Source organism: Macrotis lagotis, chromosome 5, assembly GCF_037893015.1.
Source record: "Macrotis lagotis isolate mMagLag1 chromosome 5, bilby.v1.9.chrom.fasta, whole genome shotgun sequence".
Taxonomy (NCBI): Eukaryota; Metazoa; Chordata; class Mammalia; order Peramelemorphia; family Peramelidae; genus Macrotis; species Macrotis lagotis.
The window spans coordinates 241,485,655-241,507,056 of NC_133662.1; the positions used below are offsets into that span (position 1 = coordinate 241,485,655).

A 21,402-nucleotide genomic window follows, 5' to 3' on the forward strand; every position below is an offset into this window, starting at 1 on the left:
CTCTATTGCCTATCTTTTCCCATCAGATCATTTTCCTGGTAATGTTCTTCACTCCTTAGTTCCTTAGTTGTTTTAGATTGCTTTCAGCTTCCCACCTTGAATGTCTGAGCAACACATTGGCAATTCTTTGAAGGCTTGGATGTCTCCTCATGTCTCAAAATCTTGATAGAATATTGATATTAAAAATATGGACCTTTATTTCTGGCAGTTGAGTGCCAGTTTCATTGAGCTCTCAAACAGATTGAAAAGTAAATACCTACCTGAAGGAGCAGTTCTGAGAATATGGTGAGATGACTTGTTTAAATAAATCTACAAACCGTTCAGAAACTTCCAGTGTAGAAACCCCTTCTACTAAAGCAGATTAATAACCATTTGTGACCTAGAACCTAGGAGAGTTCCCTGTGGCCCTGAGGAGTGAGGATTCATTGTTCTGACTCCCAGTCAGCCAGCTAATGTGTGACTAAAGGAGGGCTTGAGCACAGGGCTGCCTTCCTCTAAGCCTGGAGCTCTTCCCATTGGGTCCTACTGCCTTTCATTTTTATCGTCATTATTTTGGATAATACAATACTTTTTCTGGCCATCTTTGTGAAATTGGATTCAAGAAGGGTTTACAGAGTCCTGTACTCAATGCTTTCTATTAAGAAGAAGAAACTTCTTCAGCTTTAATGAAGTGTTTGTACAAAGCTACTTTAAAACATTGAAACCTGCTAGTCAAGAAATCCTTTTAAATGACATGTCAGATATGAGGCAATATTTAAAAAAAAATTGGTGCATTGTGCTATTGCTTTGGCTAGTGAGGATGATTCATGCATTATTAATACATGTTAGAATTTACTAAATTATTTCAGTAAATTCTCTTTTTATTTTGTCTTTTCTATGTGATCACTTAATGAACAATAATGAGAATCAGAAGGCCCAAGTAGAAAACTTCCAGGGGCTTGTTTTACTCATTCATTCATTCAAAAAAAACCTAAAGATTTCTCTTATTTTGCTGTTTGTTTTCTTCTTTCCTTGAGCATATGTATCCCTCTGCATATTTCACATTTTTTAATGTAATGTATATATTTATACCCAAAATTCATCAAAGCATTTATGGGGAAAAAAAGGTTCAGCCTCCAAAAGTTGCTTTCACTAAATGTACCCTTTAGTATGATTTCTTTCTCTGCAGTTTACAATGTCATTTTTTAAAAAGCAAAGACATCTCCATCAACAAGTCACTGATTAAGTAAATAACGTACTCTTGGATTGCTTTGGGACTTGAGGAAAGGTTATGACACATCCCTTCTCAGATCAGAGACTATTTCTTAATCTTTTGCTGAAAACAATGTCAGACTGTTCCTGTTGGAGTGTTCTCAGAAGCAAAGCATTGGCTGTTGTGGGATTCTGAGGGGAAACTGAGCCATTACCAGAAATCTTGTTTCTTTTACTTCTCGTCCCCTAGACATCATTCTTTGACTAGGTTTGTCTGGACACCTAAGAATCAACTGAGCTCAGTCTAGTATGACTTGTGATGGCACAATCAATATAGGACTTGTTCTTCCTTCATTCTTTCTCTTTGGCACTAAAGTAAGATCTTATAAAGGACTATGAGAAGCAGGAAGTCCTAGGTTGGTGATAAGTCACAGTCTTTCAGTACCTGAGGGAATTCTCTTCAGCTGCAGCTGCAGCTGCAGCTGCAGTGTTGACCTGCATTGAAAGAAGGTGTTTCAGGGCGGCTAGGTGGCACAGTGGATAGAGCACTGGCCCTGGAGTCAGAAGTACCTAAGTTCATATCTGGCCTCAGACACTTAATAATTATCTGTGTGACCTTGGGCAAGCCACTTAACCCCATTGCCTTGCAAAAACCTTAAAAAAAGAAAAAAGAAAGAGGGTGTTTCCTACCACGTGGCACAGTGGATAGAGCCATTGGCCTTGGAGTCAGGAGGATGGGAGTTTGTATCCAGACTCAGACACCTGACACTTACTAACTTACTAACCTTGGACAAGTCACTTAAGCCTGATTGTCTCTCATCCAGGGCCATCTCCCGTCTTCTTGATCTGGCCAATGGACCAGATGGCTCTGGAGGAGAAAATAAGTCTGGTGACTTAGCACAACCTCTTCTTTCAAATCTGCTTGTCATATCACTTCCCTGATGTCATGATTTTTGAGAACATAGGCAAACTTCATCAAAATCCTCCTCCTCCATGAAGGAACCTAATATTTAAGTAGGGTTAGCTTTGGGTTGATTATTAAAAAGTAGTTGAGTTTCTTGTTAAAATTTGTTAGGTCTGAGTCCAGTGCTGAAGTGTCTGCTGATTCTGGTAAGAACAATAGTAAGAGTGCCCAGTTCTGTCAAAGGGAATTGTAGGAATGACTTTATTCTGAAAAGCCAATTTTTATATTATAGTTGTATGTCAGAACTGCTTTCAGATAGTAGAGATTCCAAGTTTTTGAACTAACCAAATACTAACAACTTGAAACAGTTTGTCTCCTTTTCTCTCCTGGTCCTCCTACCTATCTGACCTCTCTTCTTGCTGAATTCAGCTCATACCTGTTGGTATGAGTCTGTCCTAGTCCTTCTTCTCTTCTCTCTCTATACATATTTCACTTGCTGATCTCATTGGTTTTCATGCATTCAGTTATCTCACTCCTGACCTTCTCTTTTTGCTGACCTTCAGTCTTACATCTCTAGTATGAATTAGATGTCTTTTAGGTACCTTATATTCAATATCTTCAAAACTGAACTCACTGTCTTTCCATCAAACTCTTCTCTCTTCCTAACTTCTCTGATGCTATCAAGGATACCATCCACATGCACCCCCTCCTTTCCCCCCCTACCCCTTCCACCAGCCATCCAGGCTCATCACCCTCCTAGATGTCATCCTCTATTCACTCTTCCCCACCATTTTTCTCCCGCACTCCTCATCCAGTTTGTTTAAATTAGAAGACCTTTTGACTTAATCTTTGGAACATCTCTCTGCTGACACTGTCATCACTCTGGTGCAGGCTCTCATCACTTCACTCCTGGACTCTTAGCTTACTACTTGTTCAATCCATTACCTAGCTAGCAAAATGATCTTCCTAAGTGGTAGGTCTGTGCTATTCGGTAAACTCCAGTGGTTCTCTATCATTTCCAGGATCAAATATAAAATCCTCATTTCATATTCAAATTCCTTTATAACCTGACCTCATGCTAGCTCTTCACAGTGCTTCTGACCTCTTCTGTTGATCCTTGAACAAGATCTTTCAGTTTCCATCTCTGCCTTTCGCTCTTTCATATTTTCCCTCTGAAGTGCCTTTCTTCTGAAATGATTTTCAAGTTATCCTGTATCTCTCTTGTATGTACATCATTGTTTGTGGCTTGTCTCTCCCCTTAGACTGGGAGCTTCTTGAGAGCAGGGGTTGTCTTCCGCCTATCTTTGTATCCCCAGCACTGGCAACACAGTTTTTCATCCATAGTAAATATTTATTGACTGAGTAACTTTTCAGAATAGAAGCCTTGTTCTCTTATGGTTTTTAGATGTATTTGCAAAGTCACTTACATTTTTAAAGGACAGAATAAATTTTTATAAATAAATTATGGGGTATTTGCCAAGGGTGTGTATTTTACTGTGGGGTTTTTTTTTGTACATTTAATTTTAAATTTACCTGCCACATAACAAGTGTTTAAAAATATTTGATTAATTGGTTATAAACTCTATTCAATATAATTAGAGATGTTTAGACTATTTCTTAATAGGGATTTGCTGGATATATTGATCTACAAGGATTTATTGCATTCCCGTTATGGGATACATGTTTCCTTTCCTCAAGGAGAAAAATCTAAAACTTATTAAAAAGTGAATACTATATGGGCAGTATGTTATAAATTGTATGGTTTAGACTCTTAAGTCCTTTTGAGATTAATTACAGAGCCTAATCATATAAAACAGGGGGCTACTTGAACTAGCCTATACAGAATAAAGTGATCAAAGAAGAGGACTCATTTGACAGTTGCCTAAAATCTAAACCAATTAAGCCATTTTTTCCCCTTAATTACATTTTAAATGAAAGAAGATGATTGATTTTATTAGTTTCCTTTTTTGATTTTTTTTTTTCTGGAAAGAAAGTAAAGATATAAACATTTTTGAAGCATGTCCTAGGTATTAGGAATTGTGCTTAACACTTTACATTTGATGCTCATAATTACCCTGGGAAGGTAGGTGTTCTTAGAATTCCCATTTTACACTCAAGGAAATTGAGGCAAACAAAAGTTATATGATTAGCCCAGAGTCACATAGCTAGTGTGTTGAGACCAGATTTGAATTCAAGTCTTTATGACTTCAGACCAAGTGCTGTATCCACTGTACCATCTAACTGGGGAAAAGTATGACAATTTATATATGTATGTCATGGAACACTATTGTTCTTTTAGAAATCAGGAGGGATGGGATTTCAGGGAAGCCTGGAGGGATTTGCATGAACTGATGCTGAGGGAGATGAGCAGAACCAGAAAAACACTGTACACCCTAACAGCAACATGGGGGTGATGTTCAACCTTGAAGGGCTTGCTCATTCCATCAGTGCAACAATCAGGAACAATTTTGGGCTGTCTGCAAAGGAGAATACCGTCTGTACCCAGATAAAGAGCCCTGGAGTTTGAACAAAGTTCAAAGACTATTCCCTTTGATTTAGGGGAAAAAAACCAGATATCTTATTATCTGATCTTGTATCTCTTAGACTTTTTGTCTCTTCCTTAAGGATATGATTTCTCTCTCATCACACTCAATTTGGATCAATGTATAACATGGAAACAAAGTAAAGACTGACAGATTGCTTTCCGTGGGGGTGGGGAGTAAGATTGGGGGGGAAATTGTAAAACTCAAATAATATCTTTAATAAAAAAAGAAAAGAAAGTATGACAATTCCAGTCATGTGTTTTCATAGTTTGAACATATATTGAGGGTTTCAGTTCTCCAAGAAAACAATTTTAGCCATATCATTTTGTGCTTTTACTAATAACCCTCCATTATTAATTATTTGCTTTTCAAATTCTGTTAAAGATCTCCGGAAACAGGCCCGACAGCTTGAAAATGAACTTGATCTGAAACTGGTTTCCTTCAGTAAACTGTGTACAAGTTATAGTCACAGTAGTGGCCGAGATGGAAGACGCGACAGGTATAGGTACTACCAAAATCTCTCTTTTGCTTTATATTGTATAATATATTTTAAGTTTTTAATTCAAACAAAGCAAAATATTTGCTTCTTTGTATTTCATATTGTATTAGTCCACATTCAGTTCATCCTTCTTTCATTTATTTTCTTCTTAATTCATTAAAATTATTTCTTTGAATTCTCAGAGGTTTTGTGTTGAAAGATCTACATGTGACAGTGTGGGTAGAAAAATGCAGTGCTTAAGAGTGTGGGATTTGACTGAAAGGCTATGTGTCAGTCTATTTAGATTTTTTTTTTGTTCCCCTAAAAATATTTTACTGATGCTTTTTCTAATATCATTGTCATTTCCCATAGATGACCCTTCTGTCCTCTGCCTTGATAGATCCCACTTTTGTAACAAATAAATATAATTAAGGAAACCAAATTGATTCATTGGCCATATTTGAAAATGTATGCCTTTTTCCACACTCTTAGGTCCATTATTCCTTGCCAAGAGGTGGGGGATGAGTATCAGCTGCAAATTTTTGAATTTTCCATCAATTATTAAGAATCTGTCCTTATTCAGAGTGATGTGATTTCCCTTGACTTGGACTCACAGTTTTCAGGCAACTGATATGGGGCCTCTATGGCCATCTGGTAGGATCCCCAGTAGAACATGCCTTCTTTTGAGGGAGCCCACTGCCTGCTTGTGTGGCCCATCTACTTTGGGACTGCCCTGCTTTTTTAATTGATACTTTATTTTATTTTTCCAATTACATGTTCTGAAAATTTTTCAACATTTATTCACTTGCATATTTATTAGTTATACAGTTTTCTACCACCTTCCTTCTCACATCCTCCCCTCAACAGTGAATAATCTGGTAAAAGCTGTAAGTATACATTTTGTTTAACATGTTTACATATTAATCTGAGGAATTAGGACTAAGGGGGAAGAAAGAAAACCATGGGATAGGAAGAAAAATCAAGAGAAGTTTTAAAAAAGTGAACACGGTATCCGTTCAGATTCTGTGTTTTGGTTTTTTTTTTGGTTCTGTTTGTTTTTTTCTCTCTAAATATGAATGGCATTGTCCATGACATGTCTTCCAGAGTTGTCCCAGATCTCTGAACTTTTGAGAGGAGCTGTGTCCATCACAGTTGATCAACTTAAAATGTTGTTAATGTGTACAGTGTTCTCTTGTTTCTGCTGGGACAGCTCTACTTTTTAAGAGGTTTTCTCTGGCATGAAACCTCAGTTTTCTTCTTTATGACTTCATCTGGTTCTGCCTTCTGGGATCAAACTCCACAGGTCTCTTCTCCCTATACAACAGCCCTTCAAATACTGAAGACGACTGTTCCATCCACTCGGGACTTCCATGGTTTAGGCTAAACATGCCCAGTTCCTTCAACTGGCCTTCAGATGATGCACTCACAAAGCTTTTCACAACCCTTGCTGCCCTCCTCTGGAGACTGCCTAGTTTATCAATGGGCTCCTTAAACTGGGGCTTCCAGAATGAAACACATCTGTCCAGCAGGATTCTCATCTCCCTGTTCCTGGAAGCCATCCTCTTCTTCATGCAGCCATGGTCTCAGTAGTTTTGGGGGCTGCTCCATCATACTGCTGACTCTTACCAAACTTTTAGTCCACTAAAGCTCCCAGATCTTTTTCAGAACAATGCTCTTTCCACAGGTTCTCCATTTTACATATGAGTAGTAAAAAGAGCAAGATTTTCCATTTATGTTGAATTTCAACTTTTCATATTTATTCTAGAGTTTCTCAAGTTCTTTTTGGACCTTGCCCCTTTTGCATCCATTAGGTTAGCTCTCCCTCCCAATTCTGCAACATCTGCAAATTTGATCAGCCTCTCTCCATCCAGTGCCATGACAAAAGGCATAAAATGCCTCTGTCCAATAAAAATGATCAGTAGTGTAAAGATTTACACTGGAGCTTTCCTAATCATTTCTAACTTATTCTTTGAGTCTTATCAACTAACCAGTTGTGAATCCATCTAAACATATTATAATCTAGTTCATGTCTCCCAATCTTCTCAACAAGAATAATATGAGATGCCTTATGAAAAACTTGACTAAAAATCTAGGTAAATGATAAGCATAGCTTTCCCTCCTTAGAGTTCAGTAGACCTGTCAGAAAAGGAAATGGGCTTAGTCTGACATGACCTGCCCTTAATGGTGCCATTTTAGTTCTTTGTCATCTATGTAGCTTGCTTTTGTAGCTGTTCACCAACCATCTCTTTAATGATATGATTTGGAATTTTATCAGGAATTGGGATTCAGGCTTACTGACCTAAATAAAGTTTTCAGGTTGTATGTTCATCCTTCTTTTGAGAATTGGTACATTTGCCCTTCTCAAATTTTGTGGGACCTCTCTTGTTTTCCATGATCTTTCAGACATTACTTACTCACATGTGGGTACTGAAAGGACAGGTCCAGTGACTTGGATTCATTAGAGGTGGCTGAGTGTTTTCTCACAAGCTCCTTACTATAATATCAACTCTAGCTGAGTCATTTTTGTTGTCACTTTTTTTTTGGAAAAAAAATTTGAAAGAAAAGAAATCGGACAGCTCTGCTCTCACTATTGACTGCCATCCTCCTCCTGCCCACCCTGAGCTGAGACCTCTCCCTTCTTGGAACCATCTCCTCCTTCTCCCAGGGTGCTCTTTGTACTGTGATAGAGTTGGCCCAATATTCTGTTTTCCTCTTTGTTGGAATACTAGACCTTTTCTGTGACTGAACTGTTGGAAGAGGATCCTTGCCCTTTGCCTTTTTGGCTTTGGACACTTGTTTGGTTTGGGTAGTAAATACTTGTTTGATGTGTTTGTGGGAGATTTTAGCCAGTGCTCCATTTTGCCTATACAGGCCACATGTTCATTTTCAGGAGTACTGCGACCAGATTTCTTATGCATTGTGGTTAAAACATAACCAAACCCACAAATTTGTTTCTTGCACAATTACTAGAAAGATGACAATCAAATCATATACTTTTGTAAAGAAAATTCCAATTAATGCTCTAAGTTGTCTTTTAAGTAGTTTCTTTATTGTGTTAGAGAATGTTAAAGTAATGTTTAAGATTTAGTAATGTGGGGGCAGCTGGGTGGCGCAGTGGATAAAGCACCCGCCCTGGAGTCAGGAGTACCTGGGTTCAAATCCGGTCTCAGACACTTAATAATTACCTAGCTGTGTGGCCTTGGGCAAGCCACTTAACCCCATTTGCCTTGCAAAAACCTAAAAAAAAAAGATTTAGTAATGTGAAGAAACTCCTACTGTCACATCATTTGATCAATTAATCTTTTCTCACAATTAACATACCCTCAGAGACACCTTGAGCTAATCCTGCCTTTTTCATGGATCCAGTAAAAAGTGTTATTTGAACTATTCTGATATAGGTAGCAGGATGAAAGTAATCCCTGGAGAGACCCTAAAGTAACTTATACACAATAGGCCTCACTGAGGCTCATTGCTGTGTCCTCATGGGCATTTAATCAAAGTGGACATGATGAAAAGACGTGATTTGGTCCTTTTGAGTGGAATATTCCTATCCCACATACTTTCTAATAGGAAGCTATGGTTATGCCAGGAAATAATTCAAATGATTGATTGTCTTCAGACATTTGGGACATACAGTAAATTTTCAGCGTTTGCTATTCAAGAGAAATTACCTCAAAAGCATACTTGAATAAAGATTTACAACAGACTGCAAATTACTTTGTCAAGTTAGCAGAAAATGTTGGGGGGGGGTGCGTGTGTGTGTGTGTGTGTCTGTTTGTGTGTGTTTTAAAGCCAAGGTTTTTGGTCCAGATTGGAAGAACAGTCTGAAACATTTGTTGGCTCCTCATATTTGATGATTATCCCTGAATACTGCTACTATGACAAAATTTGGAATGTCCATTTATTTTTCTCCAGGAATATTTTTTCACATTGACTGACACCTCAAGGTGTAGGGCTCTGGGCATGGGCATGGCAAATATGTTGATTCTTGAGGTCTGTGGGCCCTGCTGATCATGGTTGGAGAGGTCATGGGATCTGTCTGTGGCTACTGGGTGGTTCTTTCATCCTCATAGGATGTTGCTTTTTTTCCTTCATTTTAGGGCTGCAGAGCACTGTGTTGAATTCTAGGGAGACAGAGAGATAAACACAGCTCCTGCCAGCAGGGAGATTATGCGATATTGGGAGGCAGAATGTAAAGAAGACTTTAGGCAGGAAGTGTGCTCAGGAGGAGAGGAGTGGAGGGCAGGATTTGGGGGAAGGGTTTCCTGCAGTAGTGGGATTTTTGCTAAAACTTGAAGAAAGCCTGGGGACCTGTGGAGAAGACAGGATATGGGGCAGGGCAGTACATGGGGACAAGGAGCAGCCAGGAAGCCTGCGTCTCTGGATTGGAGAGTGTGTAGGGGAGTCAAATGTGAGAAGACTGGAAAGAAAGGAAAGGTCCTTAAATAGCAAGCCAAGAAGTTCGGGTTTGATTCTAAAGAGAATAAAGTGGTTCTGGACTTTATTGACTAGTGGTGGGGTGGGGTGTTTGGCAGCTTTGGGAAGGATTGATATGATGAGAAAGTTGAGTCAGGAAGACCAGTTATTTTGTCTAGACCCATGAATTCTTTGGGACAGAGAACTAGTGTAGAAACTAATTCTGCCAATGCAAAAAAGGTTGCTTTGTAGAATTAAGAGTTCAAGTGCCTAGTGGATCACACTGCTAATGTTTATTGGAGGCAGGGCTTGAATCTTTGTCATCCTGCCTCCATTGGCCTCTTGTGCATTTATTGCTTAACAACAATTCTCTCTTGTTCCTTGCACATCTTCCGAGCCTCTTGCTGCTCCTCATCTCTCTTAACATCAACTTTATTTCACATCTTGTTGGTAACTTGTCAGATGTCCCGCAGGTCGTGGAAAGGAAGCAGACTTGAGAATTAACTGTTGAGAAAGTTTATTAAAACTTCTGGTTTTATATGTTAAACACAGATGTATATGTATGATATTCACAAGACTGTTGAAGGGAGGGTGGAAGAAAATTAAATAACTTATAAATATGTGTATACATGTGGATGAATGTTGAAAAACTTTCATTACATATAATTGGAAAAGTAAAATATCAATTTGGGGGAAAATAAACCAACTTCTGGTTTTACATCTACTTTTTAATCATCTTTTATTATGAACTTAATCATCTCAATATACAAATAACAGAAAAGTAAATTGTTTAAGAAGCTATATACTTATGTTCACTTTTTCTTAAGCTACATGTTATTTGCTCTGCTTGAGTCTTCTTTTGCACTTTATTATTTTCTTCTGTGCATTTTCACTGCCCACTGCTCAGTCTGTACATTGCCCACATTTTCCAATATGAGCCTCCCTCTTCCTTTCCCAGAGTCATTTCTTTTAAAACAGTTTTGAAAAAATGAACAAAATATGGATTGAGTGAAACTAATTTCACAGTAGTCACATCTTACATTATATGTAGTGTTCTAGTCTAATAGTCTCCACTTCTTCAAACAGATGGAGGATGTTACATTCTCATATCCCTTTTTGGGGACCAATCTTAGTTATTATCTCTTTAGAGAGCCATCCTTTTCTTATAATAAAAAGTTCTGCCAAATTATGCCAACATATTGTAAATATCTGATATACCTGGTTTTCCATACCTGTGATGCCACCCTACCAACACCACCCCCAGTCTGCAGAAGCATGGGGGAGGCTCATTTTCATAACTCTTTTGGAGTCAACTTTAGTCATAATGTTGAAGCATTCAGTTTTGATTGTTTTGTTGTTATTTCCATTTTCTTTGTTGTAAGGATATTTATGATGTTTATATTGTTTTCCTAGTTCTGCTTGCTTCACTTTTCATCAGTTTACAAAAATATTCTCATGCTTCTTTGTTTTCATCATATTCATGGTTTCTTACCATGAACATTCCTTTAGATTCATGTACCATAAGGGTAAATTCACATACCATTCCTCAGTCAGTGGGTACCTACTTTGTTGCCACTTCTTGCTACTACAGAAAGTGCTTTTATAAAGATTTTGATATATTTGAGACCTTTATTTTTATTATTGACCTCCTGACAGAAAAATTGAGAATTAATTATAGCTTCTGGGAGAAAGCCTGAAGGAGGAAGAACAGTTATAATAAGTTTTTAAAAGTCCTGCCTTTAACCTGGGAAACTCAGGGCAAACTTAAACTCTTGATACCTTGGCATCAGTATAAGAATACTAAGTTGCCAGAGGTTGTCTTTGCCAACACTGTGAATTCCCTACACTGATGAGATAACAGTTTTGGTCCTTCCCTTCTTTTCCATCCCTCCCTCCTTCCTAAAAATTAACACTGAAAGAGGAAACTGAGACCCAAGTGATTGACTCGAGGTCACACAACTAGTCAATGTAGAAGCTCAGTATCAAACTGGAGTCAGCAGAGATAGTTGGTATTATGCTCTTTCTGTCAATCTAAATTCATCCTGAATTTGTAGAAATCTGTATTTTTCAAATTATTTTAGGAATCAAGAAGTGATTTCCTATTTATTATGTTCAGATTTATTGTAATTTCCACTTGTTTCTTTATTGTGATAGAATATGTGTTAGATTAAATGCATTAAAGGAATCATTATTGCTATTTGTTGTGGGGTAGAAACAATTTGTTTCTTTAGAAACCCATAAAAACGTTACCTTTCTGGGTACTTAATGTGATTTACTTCTTATTTCCATAATTATGTAGAAATTTTTGTTTCTTTGAAGCTAGAGTTGAACTAGATATTACAATAGCTTCATTATTTCTTGATTTTGAAAATGGTAAGCATTTTTAAGTTTTTCTTTTGAGTGGTTTTATAATATATATCAACTCTTGACACGGATGAGAATCTCTCTGCGTATGACTGAAATTTCCATAGATTTATATTATTGATTTATTCATTTTTGTGGTGTAAGTTAGGTATGAGTCTTAAGGAAAAAAGTTTTGAAATTTTAACTGAAGAAAGAAAGGGCATATTATAGGAATTATACTTGAGTTCTTTGAAAACTATTATTATGCAACCTGACTGATACTCAAAGTAATAGATTCCCTTTAATTTGATGTTTTAGTTCTGACACAACACCTCTTTTAAATGGATCAAGCCAAGACAGAATGTTTGAAACAATGGCTGTGGAGATTGAACAGCTTTTAGCAAGGGTGAGTGCTTTCTACAATCTTTTTTTTCTGATAGCAAGTTAGCCATTTGGAATAAAATTTATTCTATGACTTTGACATGCTGATTGAATTCTCCCCATCACCTAAAGATGATTGGTCCTATTCTTCCCCTTCACACTCTGCTTCAATCCAAGACAGGTGACAATTGTTGCCAGATTTCTCATTAACATGTTAGTCTTGAGGGCATGTGAACATTTCTGACAGTGACTGAACTCCATTTGCCTCCATCTTTCTGTGTGATTTCCCTGCTTTCTGTGCTATGGCATGTGGTAGAGAGGGCCAATAGGTAAGCAGTTTGACTTAGGTGGAATGGATCTGTTCACAGATTCTCAAATGTCTCTTTAATGTCCTATTATTTTATGTAGCTTACAGGAGTAAATGACAAAATGGCAGAATACACCAACAGTGCTGGCGTCCCCTCTCTCAATGCAGCCCTCATGCACACGCTGCAGCGACACAGAGACATCTTGCAGGTAATTTTCCTTTAAATATTCTTCACAAGAGTTTAAAACAGAATTCAGGGCAGTGGGCTGCTAAATGATTCTTATTTTAAAAGAAAAACTTTCTAAGCAGTTTTTCTCCATGTTGTAGGACAGTTTCTCATCATGTCTTTTTTTTCAAAGCACATCCTGACAGTAACTCTTGACTATTATAATTGACTAATGAGACCGAGGATCAGCATAGCCTGGATCTAGGGTGAGGGAGTTAACTAACTACCTTGTCTTTTCATTCACTTACCAATGGGGATCTAGGAGTATTGACTAATGGAAAAAAGGATGTTCCTGAGGCAGAAGAGACTTGAGCATGTTTATAGAGATTGAATATTGAGGGAAATGTTGATTGAGTGATCACTAGAGGGGACAGAAGGATATGGGATTAAGGCAGCATGTAGAGAAGTTAGCCTTGGCAAGGAGGAGTCCTCTCATCAGAAATTAGATTTTTTTTTTTTTTTTAGGTTTTTGCAAGGCAAATGAGGTTAAGGCCACACAGCTAGGTAATTATTAAGTGTCTGAGACCGGATTTGAACCCAGGTACTTCTGACTCCAAAGCTGGTGCTTTATCCACTACACCACCTAGCCACCCCTAGAAACTAGATTAAAGGAGGCAAGACTAGGGAATAAAGTCATAGGGTTGTGAAATGTAGGAAAAAGGAGAAGAGCCAGCCCGAGATGGATTTTCTGGTAGAGTAGGAGATTTTGCTTCCTACCTTTGTGGGTTATAGGGAAATGGAGGTAGAGGAGTCTGAAGAGAAGAGAAGATTTGGAGTCGTCTCTTTGGAGAGTGGGATTAAAAAAGGACTAAAAAGGTAGTTTTGCTGGCAGGTTGAAATTAGGTAACATAGACAAATATAGCCCACTCTCTTTATGGGACTTTAGGAGCAGAGGGTGTGGATGGAAGGAATAATACTGGAATGGGGTTTGGCAAGATGCAGTGAGACATAAGGGAGTCTGGGGAGCTGGCAAGAAAGGAAGCTGTGGTATTTTAAACTCGGTGAATAATGATTTATTTAGCAATTATAGATCTTGGTAAGATGTACCTGGTCATCTAGGTTCACAAGCTTAGTGTTTTCTTTAATGCCTCCCTCTCACACCATCCATTTCTTTCTCTACATCATTTCTCAGATTTGCCTACTTATTTCACCATACACAGCTGCTTGTTAGCAGCCACCCTTGTACACCACTTTCTTTGCGGTAGTCTAAGCAATGTTTACTCGATTGAAGTCTTTTAACTTCAGTAGCCTCATCTAAAGTGAGTTGTTTGGATTTAGATGGTCTTCAAGGTTCTTTCAGGATTTATATAAAAGATTATCAGTCTTGGACTTCCTTATAATTGATTATGGATTTTTCAGATGATTCACTTTTCAAAAATTCAATTTGCACACAACTTATCAGGTATTCCTTCCACTTAACAAAATGAAGCACCCACTGAGGGAGATGATTGTAATTATACAGTTTGATTGCTACAGTCATTTAACACTTTGTATATACTTTGTTTGACCAGAGAGATAATTTTCTTTGTATAGCACCATCAATGTTCCTACTTTTTTCCCAATTGATATTTTAATTTTATTTTATTTTCCAATTACATGTTATGAAAGTTTTTCAACATTCATCCACATGCATATGCATATTTTTAAGTTACATAATTTCCTTCTATCTTCCCTTCCTACCCCCTCCCCTCAGTGACAAATAGGTGAATATTGTACATTCACATGTGTTCAGCATGTTTACAAATTAGTCTTTTTTGGTATGAGGAATTAGGATTGAGGGAAAAGAAAGAAGACCATGAGACAGGAAAGAAATACATAGGAGAAATTTTTTTTAAAAATGAATGTAGTGTTCATTCAGATTCTGAAGGGTTTTTTGTTTTGTTTTGTTTTTCTTCCTCTGGATGGGGATAGAATTGTCCAAAGCCAGTCTAATACAGTTATCCTAGCTCTCTGTATTGCTGAGAGGAGCTGCTTCCATCAAGATTGATCAACTCAGGGCAGCTAGGAGGCCAGGCCAGTGAATAGAGCAACAGCCTTGGAGTCAGGAGTACCTAAGTTCAAATTCGGCCCCAGACACTTAATAATTACCTAGCTGTGTGACCTTGGACAATTCACTTAACCCTTACCAACCAAAAAAAATCACCTAAAAAAATTGATCAACTCACAATGTTATTGTTTATGTATACAGTGTTCTCTTGGTTCTGTTCCCTTCACTCAGCATCAGATCCTGTAATTCATTCCATGCTTCTCTACAGTCTGACCATTCATGGTTTCTTATAGAATAGTAGTATTTCATAACTTTCATGTACCTTAACTTGTTCAGCCATTCCCCAATTGATAAATAGTCAAAGGAAATGAACAGACAGTTTTCAAATAAAGAAATTAAAGCTGTATATAATCATATGGAAAAAATGCTCCAAATCATTACTAGAGAAATACAAATTAAAACAAATATGAGGTATCACCTCATACCTATCAGATGGGTTAAGATGACAAAAAAGGGAAAACAAACAGTGTTGGAGAAGTTGGGAGGATTGGGACATTAATGCATTGTTGGTGGAGTTTTGAACTGATCCATCCGTTCTGGAGAGCAATATGGAGCTATGCTCAAAGAGCAATAAAGCTGATCATACCATTTGACCCACCAATTCCAATACTAGGAAGAAATCCTAGGGGTAAATCCCATATGTTCCAAAATATTCGTAGCAGCTCTTTTTGAAGATGATGGTAGCAACATGGGAAGATGATTCATTTGTTGTTGGCAAATTTTTTTTTGAAAACTATTAAAGGTTCGTTAAAAATAGAAAAAACTAAATGGCATTTTTCTGATAAGATGTCTAAGAATTTAAATTTTCTAGGTAAAATGAAACCTAAAGAAGCACTCAAATAAAGAGGAATGCTTTAATGTAGATGACTTTGTTTTCCCTAAAGTTTTGTTGTAGGTTGTGTTCTCCTTGAGTTGTGTAAGCATTTCATGTGAACTAAATTTCTTTGGGTCATTTCCCTTATGAAATGAAATACCCTCATGAAGATATGAATTTGAAAGTAAGCCCTAACAACTAAACTAAGGAGCACATAGATGAATGTGGCTCAGTTCCCAAGAGTTGTGCCAGAACAGAGGAGAAAAGTTTTTTTATCTTGGGAAAAAATTGAATAATTCCAAATATGTTGATTACTTTTTCCTCAAATACCTTATGTCTTTGTTATCACATAAAATTAGCAGTTTTAGTGAACTTTGGATAATCTCTGCTCCCCCACCCCCAACTTTATTGCTTGTTATTTAATACTTTAACCATTGATAAATGTTTCCCGTTGTTTTCCTTCATAACTGGGTCTGTTATAAGAAAAGCTAAAACTTAACTTCATTAGGTATGGTTGCAAAGGAATAGCAAATCTAGTCATACTTTTTAACCCCAAAATCTTACTTTCTAAAATGATGCTTGTTTAAGCATCATTAGAAACTATTTACCTATTTTATTTTTTTTTAATCTTGTTTTATTAACATAAGCAAATATGCATTTTGAGGTTTTAGTCTTCCAATCACCTGTTGTTAAAGGATATCTGTTGTGTTCTCTCAAAATAGGTAATGTTTAAAGAATCTAAATGTATTCTTTCCAATAACCCCTAACAGAGCTGCCCCCAAAGTAGAATGGGCTGATTTAACAGTTAATGATCCCTCCCCCTCCTTGCAGGTCTTCAGGCAGAAGTCCTTTGACTGCTTGTTAATGAGTTGGAAAGGGTATTCCTTTCCATATGATTGGCCTAGATGTCTGGAGAGGTCCCTTCCAACTCTGAAACTACTGGTGTGTGATTCTTGAATTTAGGTGATGATTACAGTCATTTTGTATAGTATTATGCTCTTCTGAACCATTTGTACCATCTCTTGTGTAGTCCCCTGGTTTGGAGAACTCTGAAAGGAGCTTATACATTTAGTGAAATCATTTTGCAAGTGTTACTTAACTGAATGATTCTCGCTCTTTGGCATATTTTCAGTCAGAAACTCAAATTTGATTGAAGCACAGAAATTGTTTTATGTGGGAATATTATGTTGCTCTATTACAGGATTACACACATGAATTTCATAAAACCAAAGCAAACTTTTTGGCAATACGAGAAAGAGAAAACCTTCTGGGATCAGTACGAAAGGACATTGAGTAAGTCATTATGCATATTTTTATATGATTATTTATCAAGTTTACGAAGTTATATAATGAAAATTCAAGCAACCTTTAATCCAGTTTGGAAATTTAAAAAGAGAACTTTCAGATGAATTTTATAGTCAATATGTTAGTAGAGTATTCATTATAATAATATAGCAGTATGTCTATGGGCATATAAATTGGGGAAACAATTCCATTAGGAAAGATGCTTTTTGGCAAGGAGCTTAGACAGAGTTTAGGTAGATGGCCAGGTAGGAGACTGGAATCTTCATTAGCTTTGTCAGAGAATTTCAAACAGTAAATCTTTTTTTAAAAAAAATTATTTATTTAGTATTTTATTTTTCACCAGTTACATGTAAGAACAGTCTTTAACATTAGTTTTTAAAACTTTGAGTTTCAAATTCTCTCCCATCTTCCCACCCTCCTCATTGAGAAAGCAAGCAATTGGATATAGGATATAAGTGTGTAGTTATGCAAAACATTACCATAATGGTTACATTATAATAATGTTGTCCTTCATTCTCGAAGAAGACCACAACATTAGGGAGGTGAAGCCATGACAAACACACTTTCTACTCCAGAGTCATCTGGGTCCAATGATCAGATATGGATCAGGATAACTGGAGATAACCCTGGATGGGAGGCAGTCAGGGTTAAGTGACTTACTCAAGGTCACCTAGCTAGTTAGTGTCAGAGGCTGGATTCAAACTCCCATCCCCCTGATTCCAAGGCCAGTACTCTGTCTACTGTGCCAAAAAAAGAAAACATAGACACTCCCCCTCCAAAAAAAAGAAATCTCAAGAAAAATAAAGCTAAAAAAAGCATGCTTCAGTTGAATAGTAGGTCTTTTTAAGAGAAATTACTGCCTATTGCCTTTTATTTTTATACATTCTTGGTATAATAAAGATAGCTATTTTCAGCAACTGTCCCTGTTGAGAACAGAGGAGATCTCTGAAAAATCTCTAACTAGCATTGACAAATGTTTGCTAACATTTCAAGTAAGCTGCAGATATGACTGTTTTAGTTAAAATAATGTTTTATAGGAAACTCTTCTCATATAATCAATGTGTTATTGCTCTACAGTAGATCAGAATAGGATCTTTGGTGAAGAAATTGTCATACTGTTCCATAGCTGAGGATCTGCTTCTGCATAACCCATGCCAAAGTCCCATTCTCTGCTTGTGACTTATTCATTTGGGAGTAATTCGTTAACCAGGATTCCAGCTTGGAGTCTCAAAGAATATTAATTTTATTTTGTTTTTTTCTAATAATGTGCCAAAAGTAGAAAAAACAGACGGATGAGAAATGGCTTATAGGCAGAATTATACCCAAGTAGAATGTTTCTTTAGTAACTTTCATGGGACCGTCAAAAGCAAGGAAATGCAGAATGGATAAAAGGCTAATTATTGGTGGATATTTATCATTCTGGAAAGCCATGTCTTCTACCCTGGCTGGTATTTCTAGGAGCTGCTCTGATTCAGCAGCTTTCAGGCCTTAATAACTCCTCATTTGTGATCTTTGACTAAAAGTAGCTTCTGTTGTACTAGTTGTTGGGGAATAGAAAGGCGTGCTAGATCCTTGAGGGGCTTACAGTCTCATTTAGAAAGACACTATGGAAGAGAGAGAGGGGGAGAGAGGGAGAGAGAGACACATAGAGAGACTGAGAAAGACAGACAATGAGAGAGAGAGAGAGAGAGAGAGTGTGTGTGTGTGTGTGTGTGTGTAGACCTATATATGAGTAGGTCTATACTTAAACAAGTATTTAAATGTAGGTGAGTATTTGAAAGAGTAAGTATTCTAGATGTCACTGAGGCAAGACTTTAGATGAAAGAAGAAAGGAGCTCAGCAGGAGGAATTTAGGAATTAGGGGAATGCAGACTAGACCACTTATGCTAAAGTAGAGAGTTTACATAAGGGAATAAAATGAATTACATTTGGAGGCAGTTTTAAGAGGAATTTGTTTTCCCTGAGTAAATTTTCCTGGTAATTGAAGCTAACCCTATAATAAGGATAACTCACAAAAATAAATAAATAAATAAAACCTTTACATGAGAATCTTTGTAAAAGAATTCCATGCTTCTCTGCCTTGCCACATTCCTTTTCTTAATGACCTTGACCACTCCCATGGCTCCAGTTATTATTTTTATAATTGTTGCTTCTGTATTTAGGTTATTTCCACATCTTACTTCCAGTATCTAAAGTAACATTCCCCTCTTTGAAATGGGACATCTCCCCTTGACTGACCAACTTGCCCCTCCAATGCAATAGATTGAAGCCAGACTTGAGCATAATGCTTATTTCTTCTTCCTATATTCAGTTTCTGGTATAATTCTACCATTGTTTTCCTGCTTATTCTAACTCAAAATCTGATTGTTGTCCTTGACTTCCCCTGCTTCCTTACCCCTTTGAGTTGTCACATCTAATTGATTTGCTCTCTAAACTCTTTCTTGCACGGTGTCTTCTTTTGTTCTCACTACCACTCCCAGTCCCTCTCCCCAAACTAGTTCAGGTCAGGTCTTTGTTCACCTTGCTGATCTTATGATATTTGTCTTTTGTTCTTGAAGAAGACCATGACATCAGGGAGGTGATGCCATGGTGACTGGGGTGCTATGCCAAGTCCCCAACCTCACTTTCTCCTCCAGAGCCATTTTGGGTTCAGTGGCCAGATATGAATCAGGATGACTGGAGATGGCTCTGGATGCAAGGCAATCAAGGTTAAGTGACTTGTGCCCCACCCCCATCACTTCACATAGCTAATGAGAGCTGTGTCTGAGGTTGAATTCCAATTCCTGTCTTTCTGACCCCAAGGTTACTGCACTGCCTTAAACCGCCCTGTAATATTTCAGAAACATCAACTTCAATAAGTGTTTATTAAGAATGCTCAGGGGGGATAAGTCTGGGGCAGAACCAAGATGGCGACAAGAAGGGATCGAGTCTTAGGAGCTCTCTGATAAAACTCATAAGCTAAGGACTCTAACTAAACTTTCAAGAGACAGAACCCACAAAGGGATCCAGTGAGGCAGTTCTCCTACTCAAGGTAACCTGGAAAAGAGCAGAAAGGCTCTGCTCCCCCGGGTCAGAGGGGTAGCCCAGCAGAGCGAAAGAACTTCAGCCTCCCGGAGGCAGCCCCAGGGTGCTGGGAGTCTCAGCTCACAGCAGCGGGGGAGTTTCCTGAGCTGCACCCCGAGGAGCACCGGGCACAAAGTGGGGGAACAGCGGGGGACCTCTGCCAGAGTGAGCATGTGGAGCCCAGCCCTCAGGGCACACAGCAAGCAGCATCGTCTTTCCCCAGCCCTGATCCAGGAAACAGAAGCAGACTGAGAGCTGGTAAGCAGGAGTCCCCAGGGCATGAGCCCATTGAGCTGAGGGAGGGGAGTGAAGAGAAACTGCAAGCTTGGTCCTCTGCCCCTGGAACAGGACTCTGGGGCTCTGACCACATTCAGATCCTGATCCCAGTCTAGGCCCCCCCATAGAACAGCAGGGCCCCCCCCACCTCAGCCCCATGGCAGAGGGGGGTGCTTATGGTCATTCACAGACCGGGAGGGAGGACAGAGCCTCACACACTGAGACCCTTGTGGAAGTGTCCCAAAAGCTCAGGAAGCACCCCAAACCAAACCCAGGCTGGGAAAATGAGCAAGCAGAGAAACAAAAGGAAGACTATTGAGAAATATTTTGCAAATGAGCCCAAGAAGGATCAAAACACTCAGTCTGAAGGTGAGGAAGCACAAGCTCCTACATCTAAAGACTCCAAGAAAAACAGAAATTAGGCTCAGGCTATGACAGAGCTCAAAAAAGACTTTGAAAATCAAATGAGGGAGTTGGAAGAAAAACTGGGAAAAGAAAGAGAGATGCAGGAAAAACATGAAAATGAAGTCAGCAGCTTAGTCAAGGAAATCCAAAAAAATGCTGAAGAAAATATGCTAAAAACCAGCTTAGGTCAAATGGATAAAACAGTTCAAAAAGTTATTGAGCAGAAGAATGCTTTAAAAAGCAAAATTGGCCAGATGGAAAAAGAGCTAAGAAAACTCTGAGGAGAACAAATCCTTCAGACAAAGAATAGAATTCAGGGAGATTGATGAATTTACCAGAAGTCAGGAATCAATACTTCAAAACCAAAAAAATGAAAAATTAGAAGAAAATGTGAAATATCTCATTGAAAAAACAACTGATATGGAAAACAGACTTAGGAAAGATAATTTAAAAATTATTGGAATACCTGAAAGACATGATCAGGAAAAGAGCCTTGACATCATTTTCAAAGAATTACTACAGGAAAATTGCCCTGATATTCTAGAAGCAGAGGGCAAAATAGAAATGGAGAGAATCCACCGATCCCCCAGAGAAAGAGATCCCAAAAAACCAACCCCTAGGAATATTATAGCCAATTTCCAGAACTCCCAAGTCAAAGAGAAAATATTACAAGCAGCCAGAAGGACACAGTTCAAATATCGTG

General features: G+C 38.0%; 1 protein-coding gene across 2 annotated transcripts in view; it reads left to right on the forward strand.

The window, feature by feature from the left end:
- Positions 1-21,402, forward strand: part of GOSR1 (golgi SNAP receptor complex member 1) — a 78,262-nt gene that overhangs the window by 1,261 nt on the left and 55,599 nt on the right. Inside the window, exons 2-5 of one of the 2 annotated variants that reach the window (XM_074189143.1) lie at positions 5,023-5,137; positions 12,194-12,281; positions 12,665-12,772; positions 16,852-16,943. In XM_074189143.1, the coding sequence (XP_074045244.1) occupies positions 5,023-5,137; positions 12,194-12,281; positions 12,665-12,772; positions 16,852-16,943 (403 nt within the window). Of the gene's footprint in view, positions 1-5,022; positions 5,144-12,193; positions 12,282-12,664; positions 12,773-16,851; positions 16,944-21,402 lie in introns of both variants that reach the window. The other variant, XM_074189142.1, reaches the window with a different exon arrangement.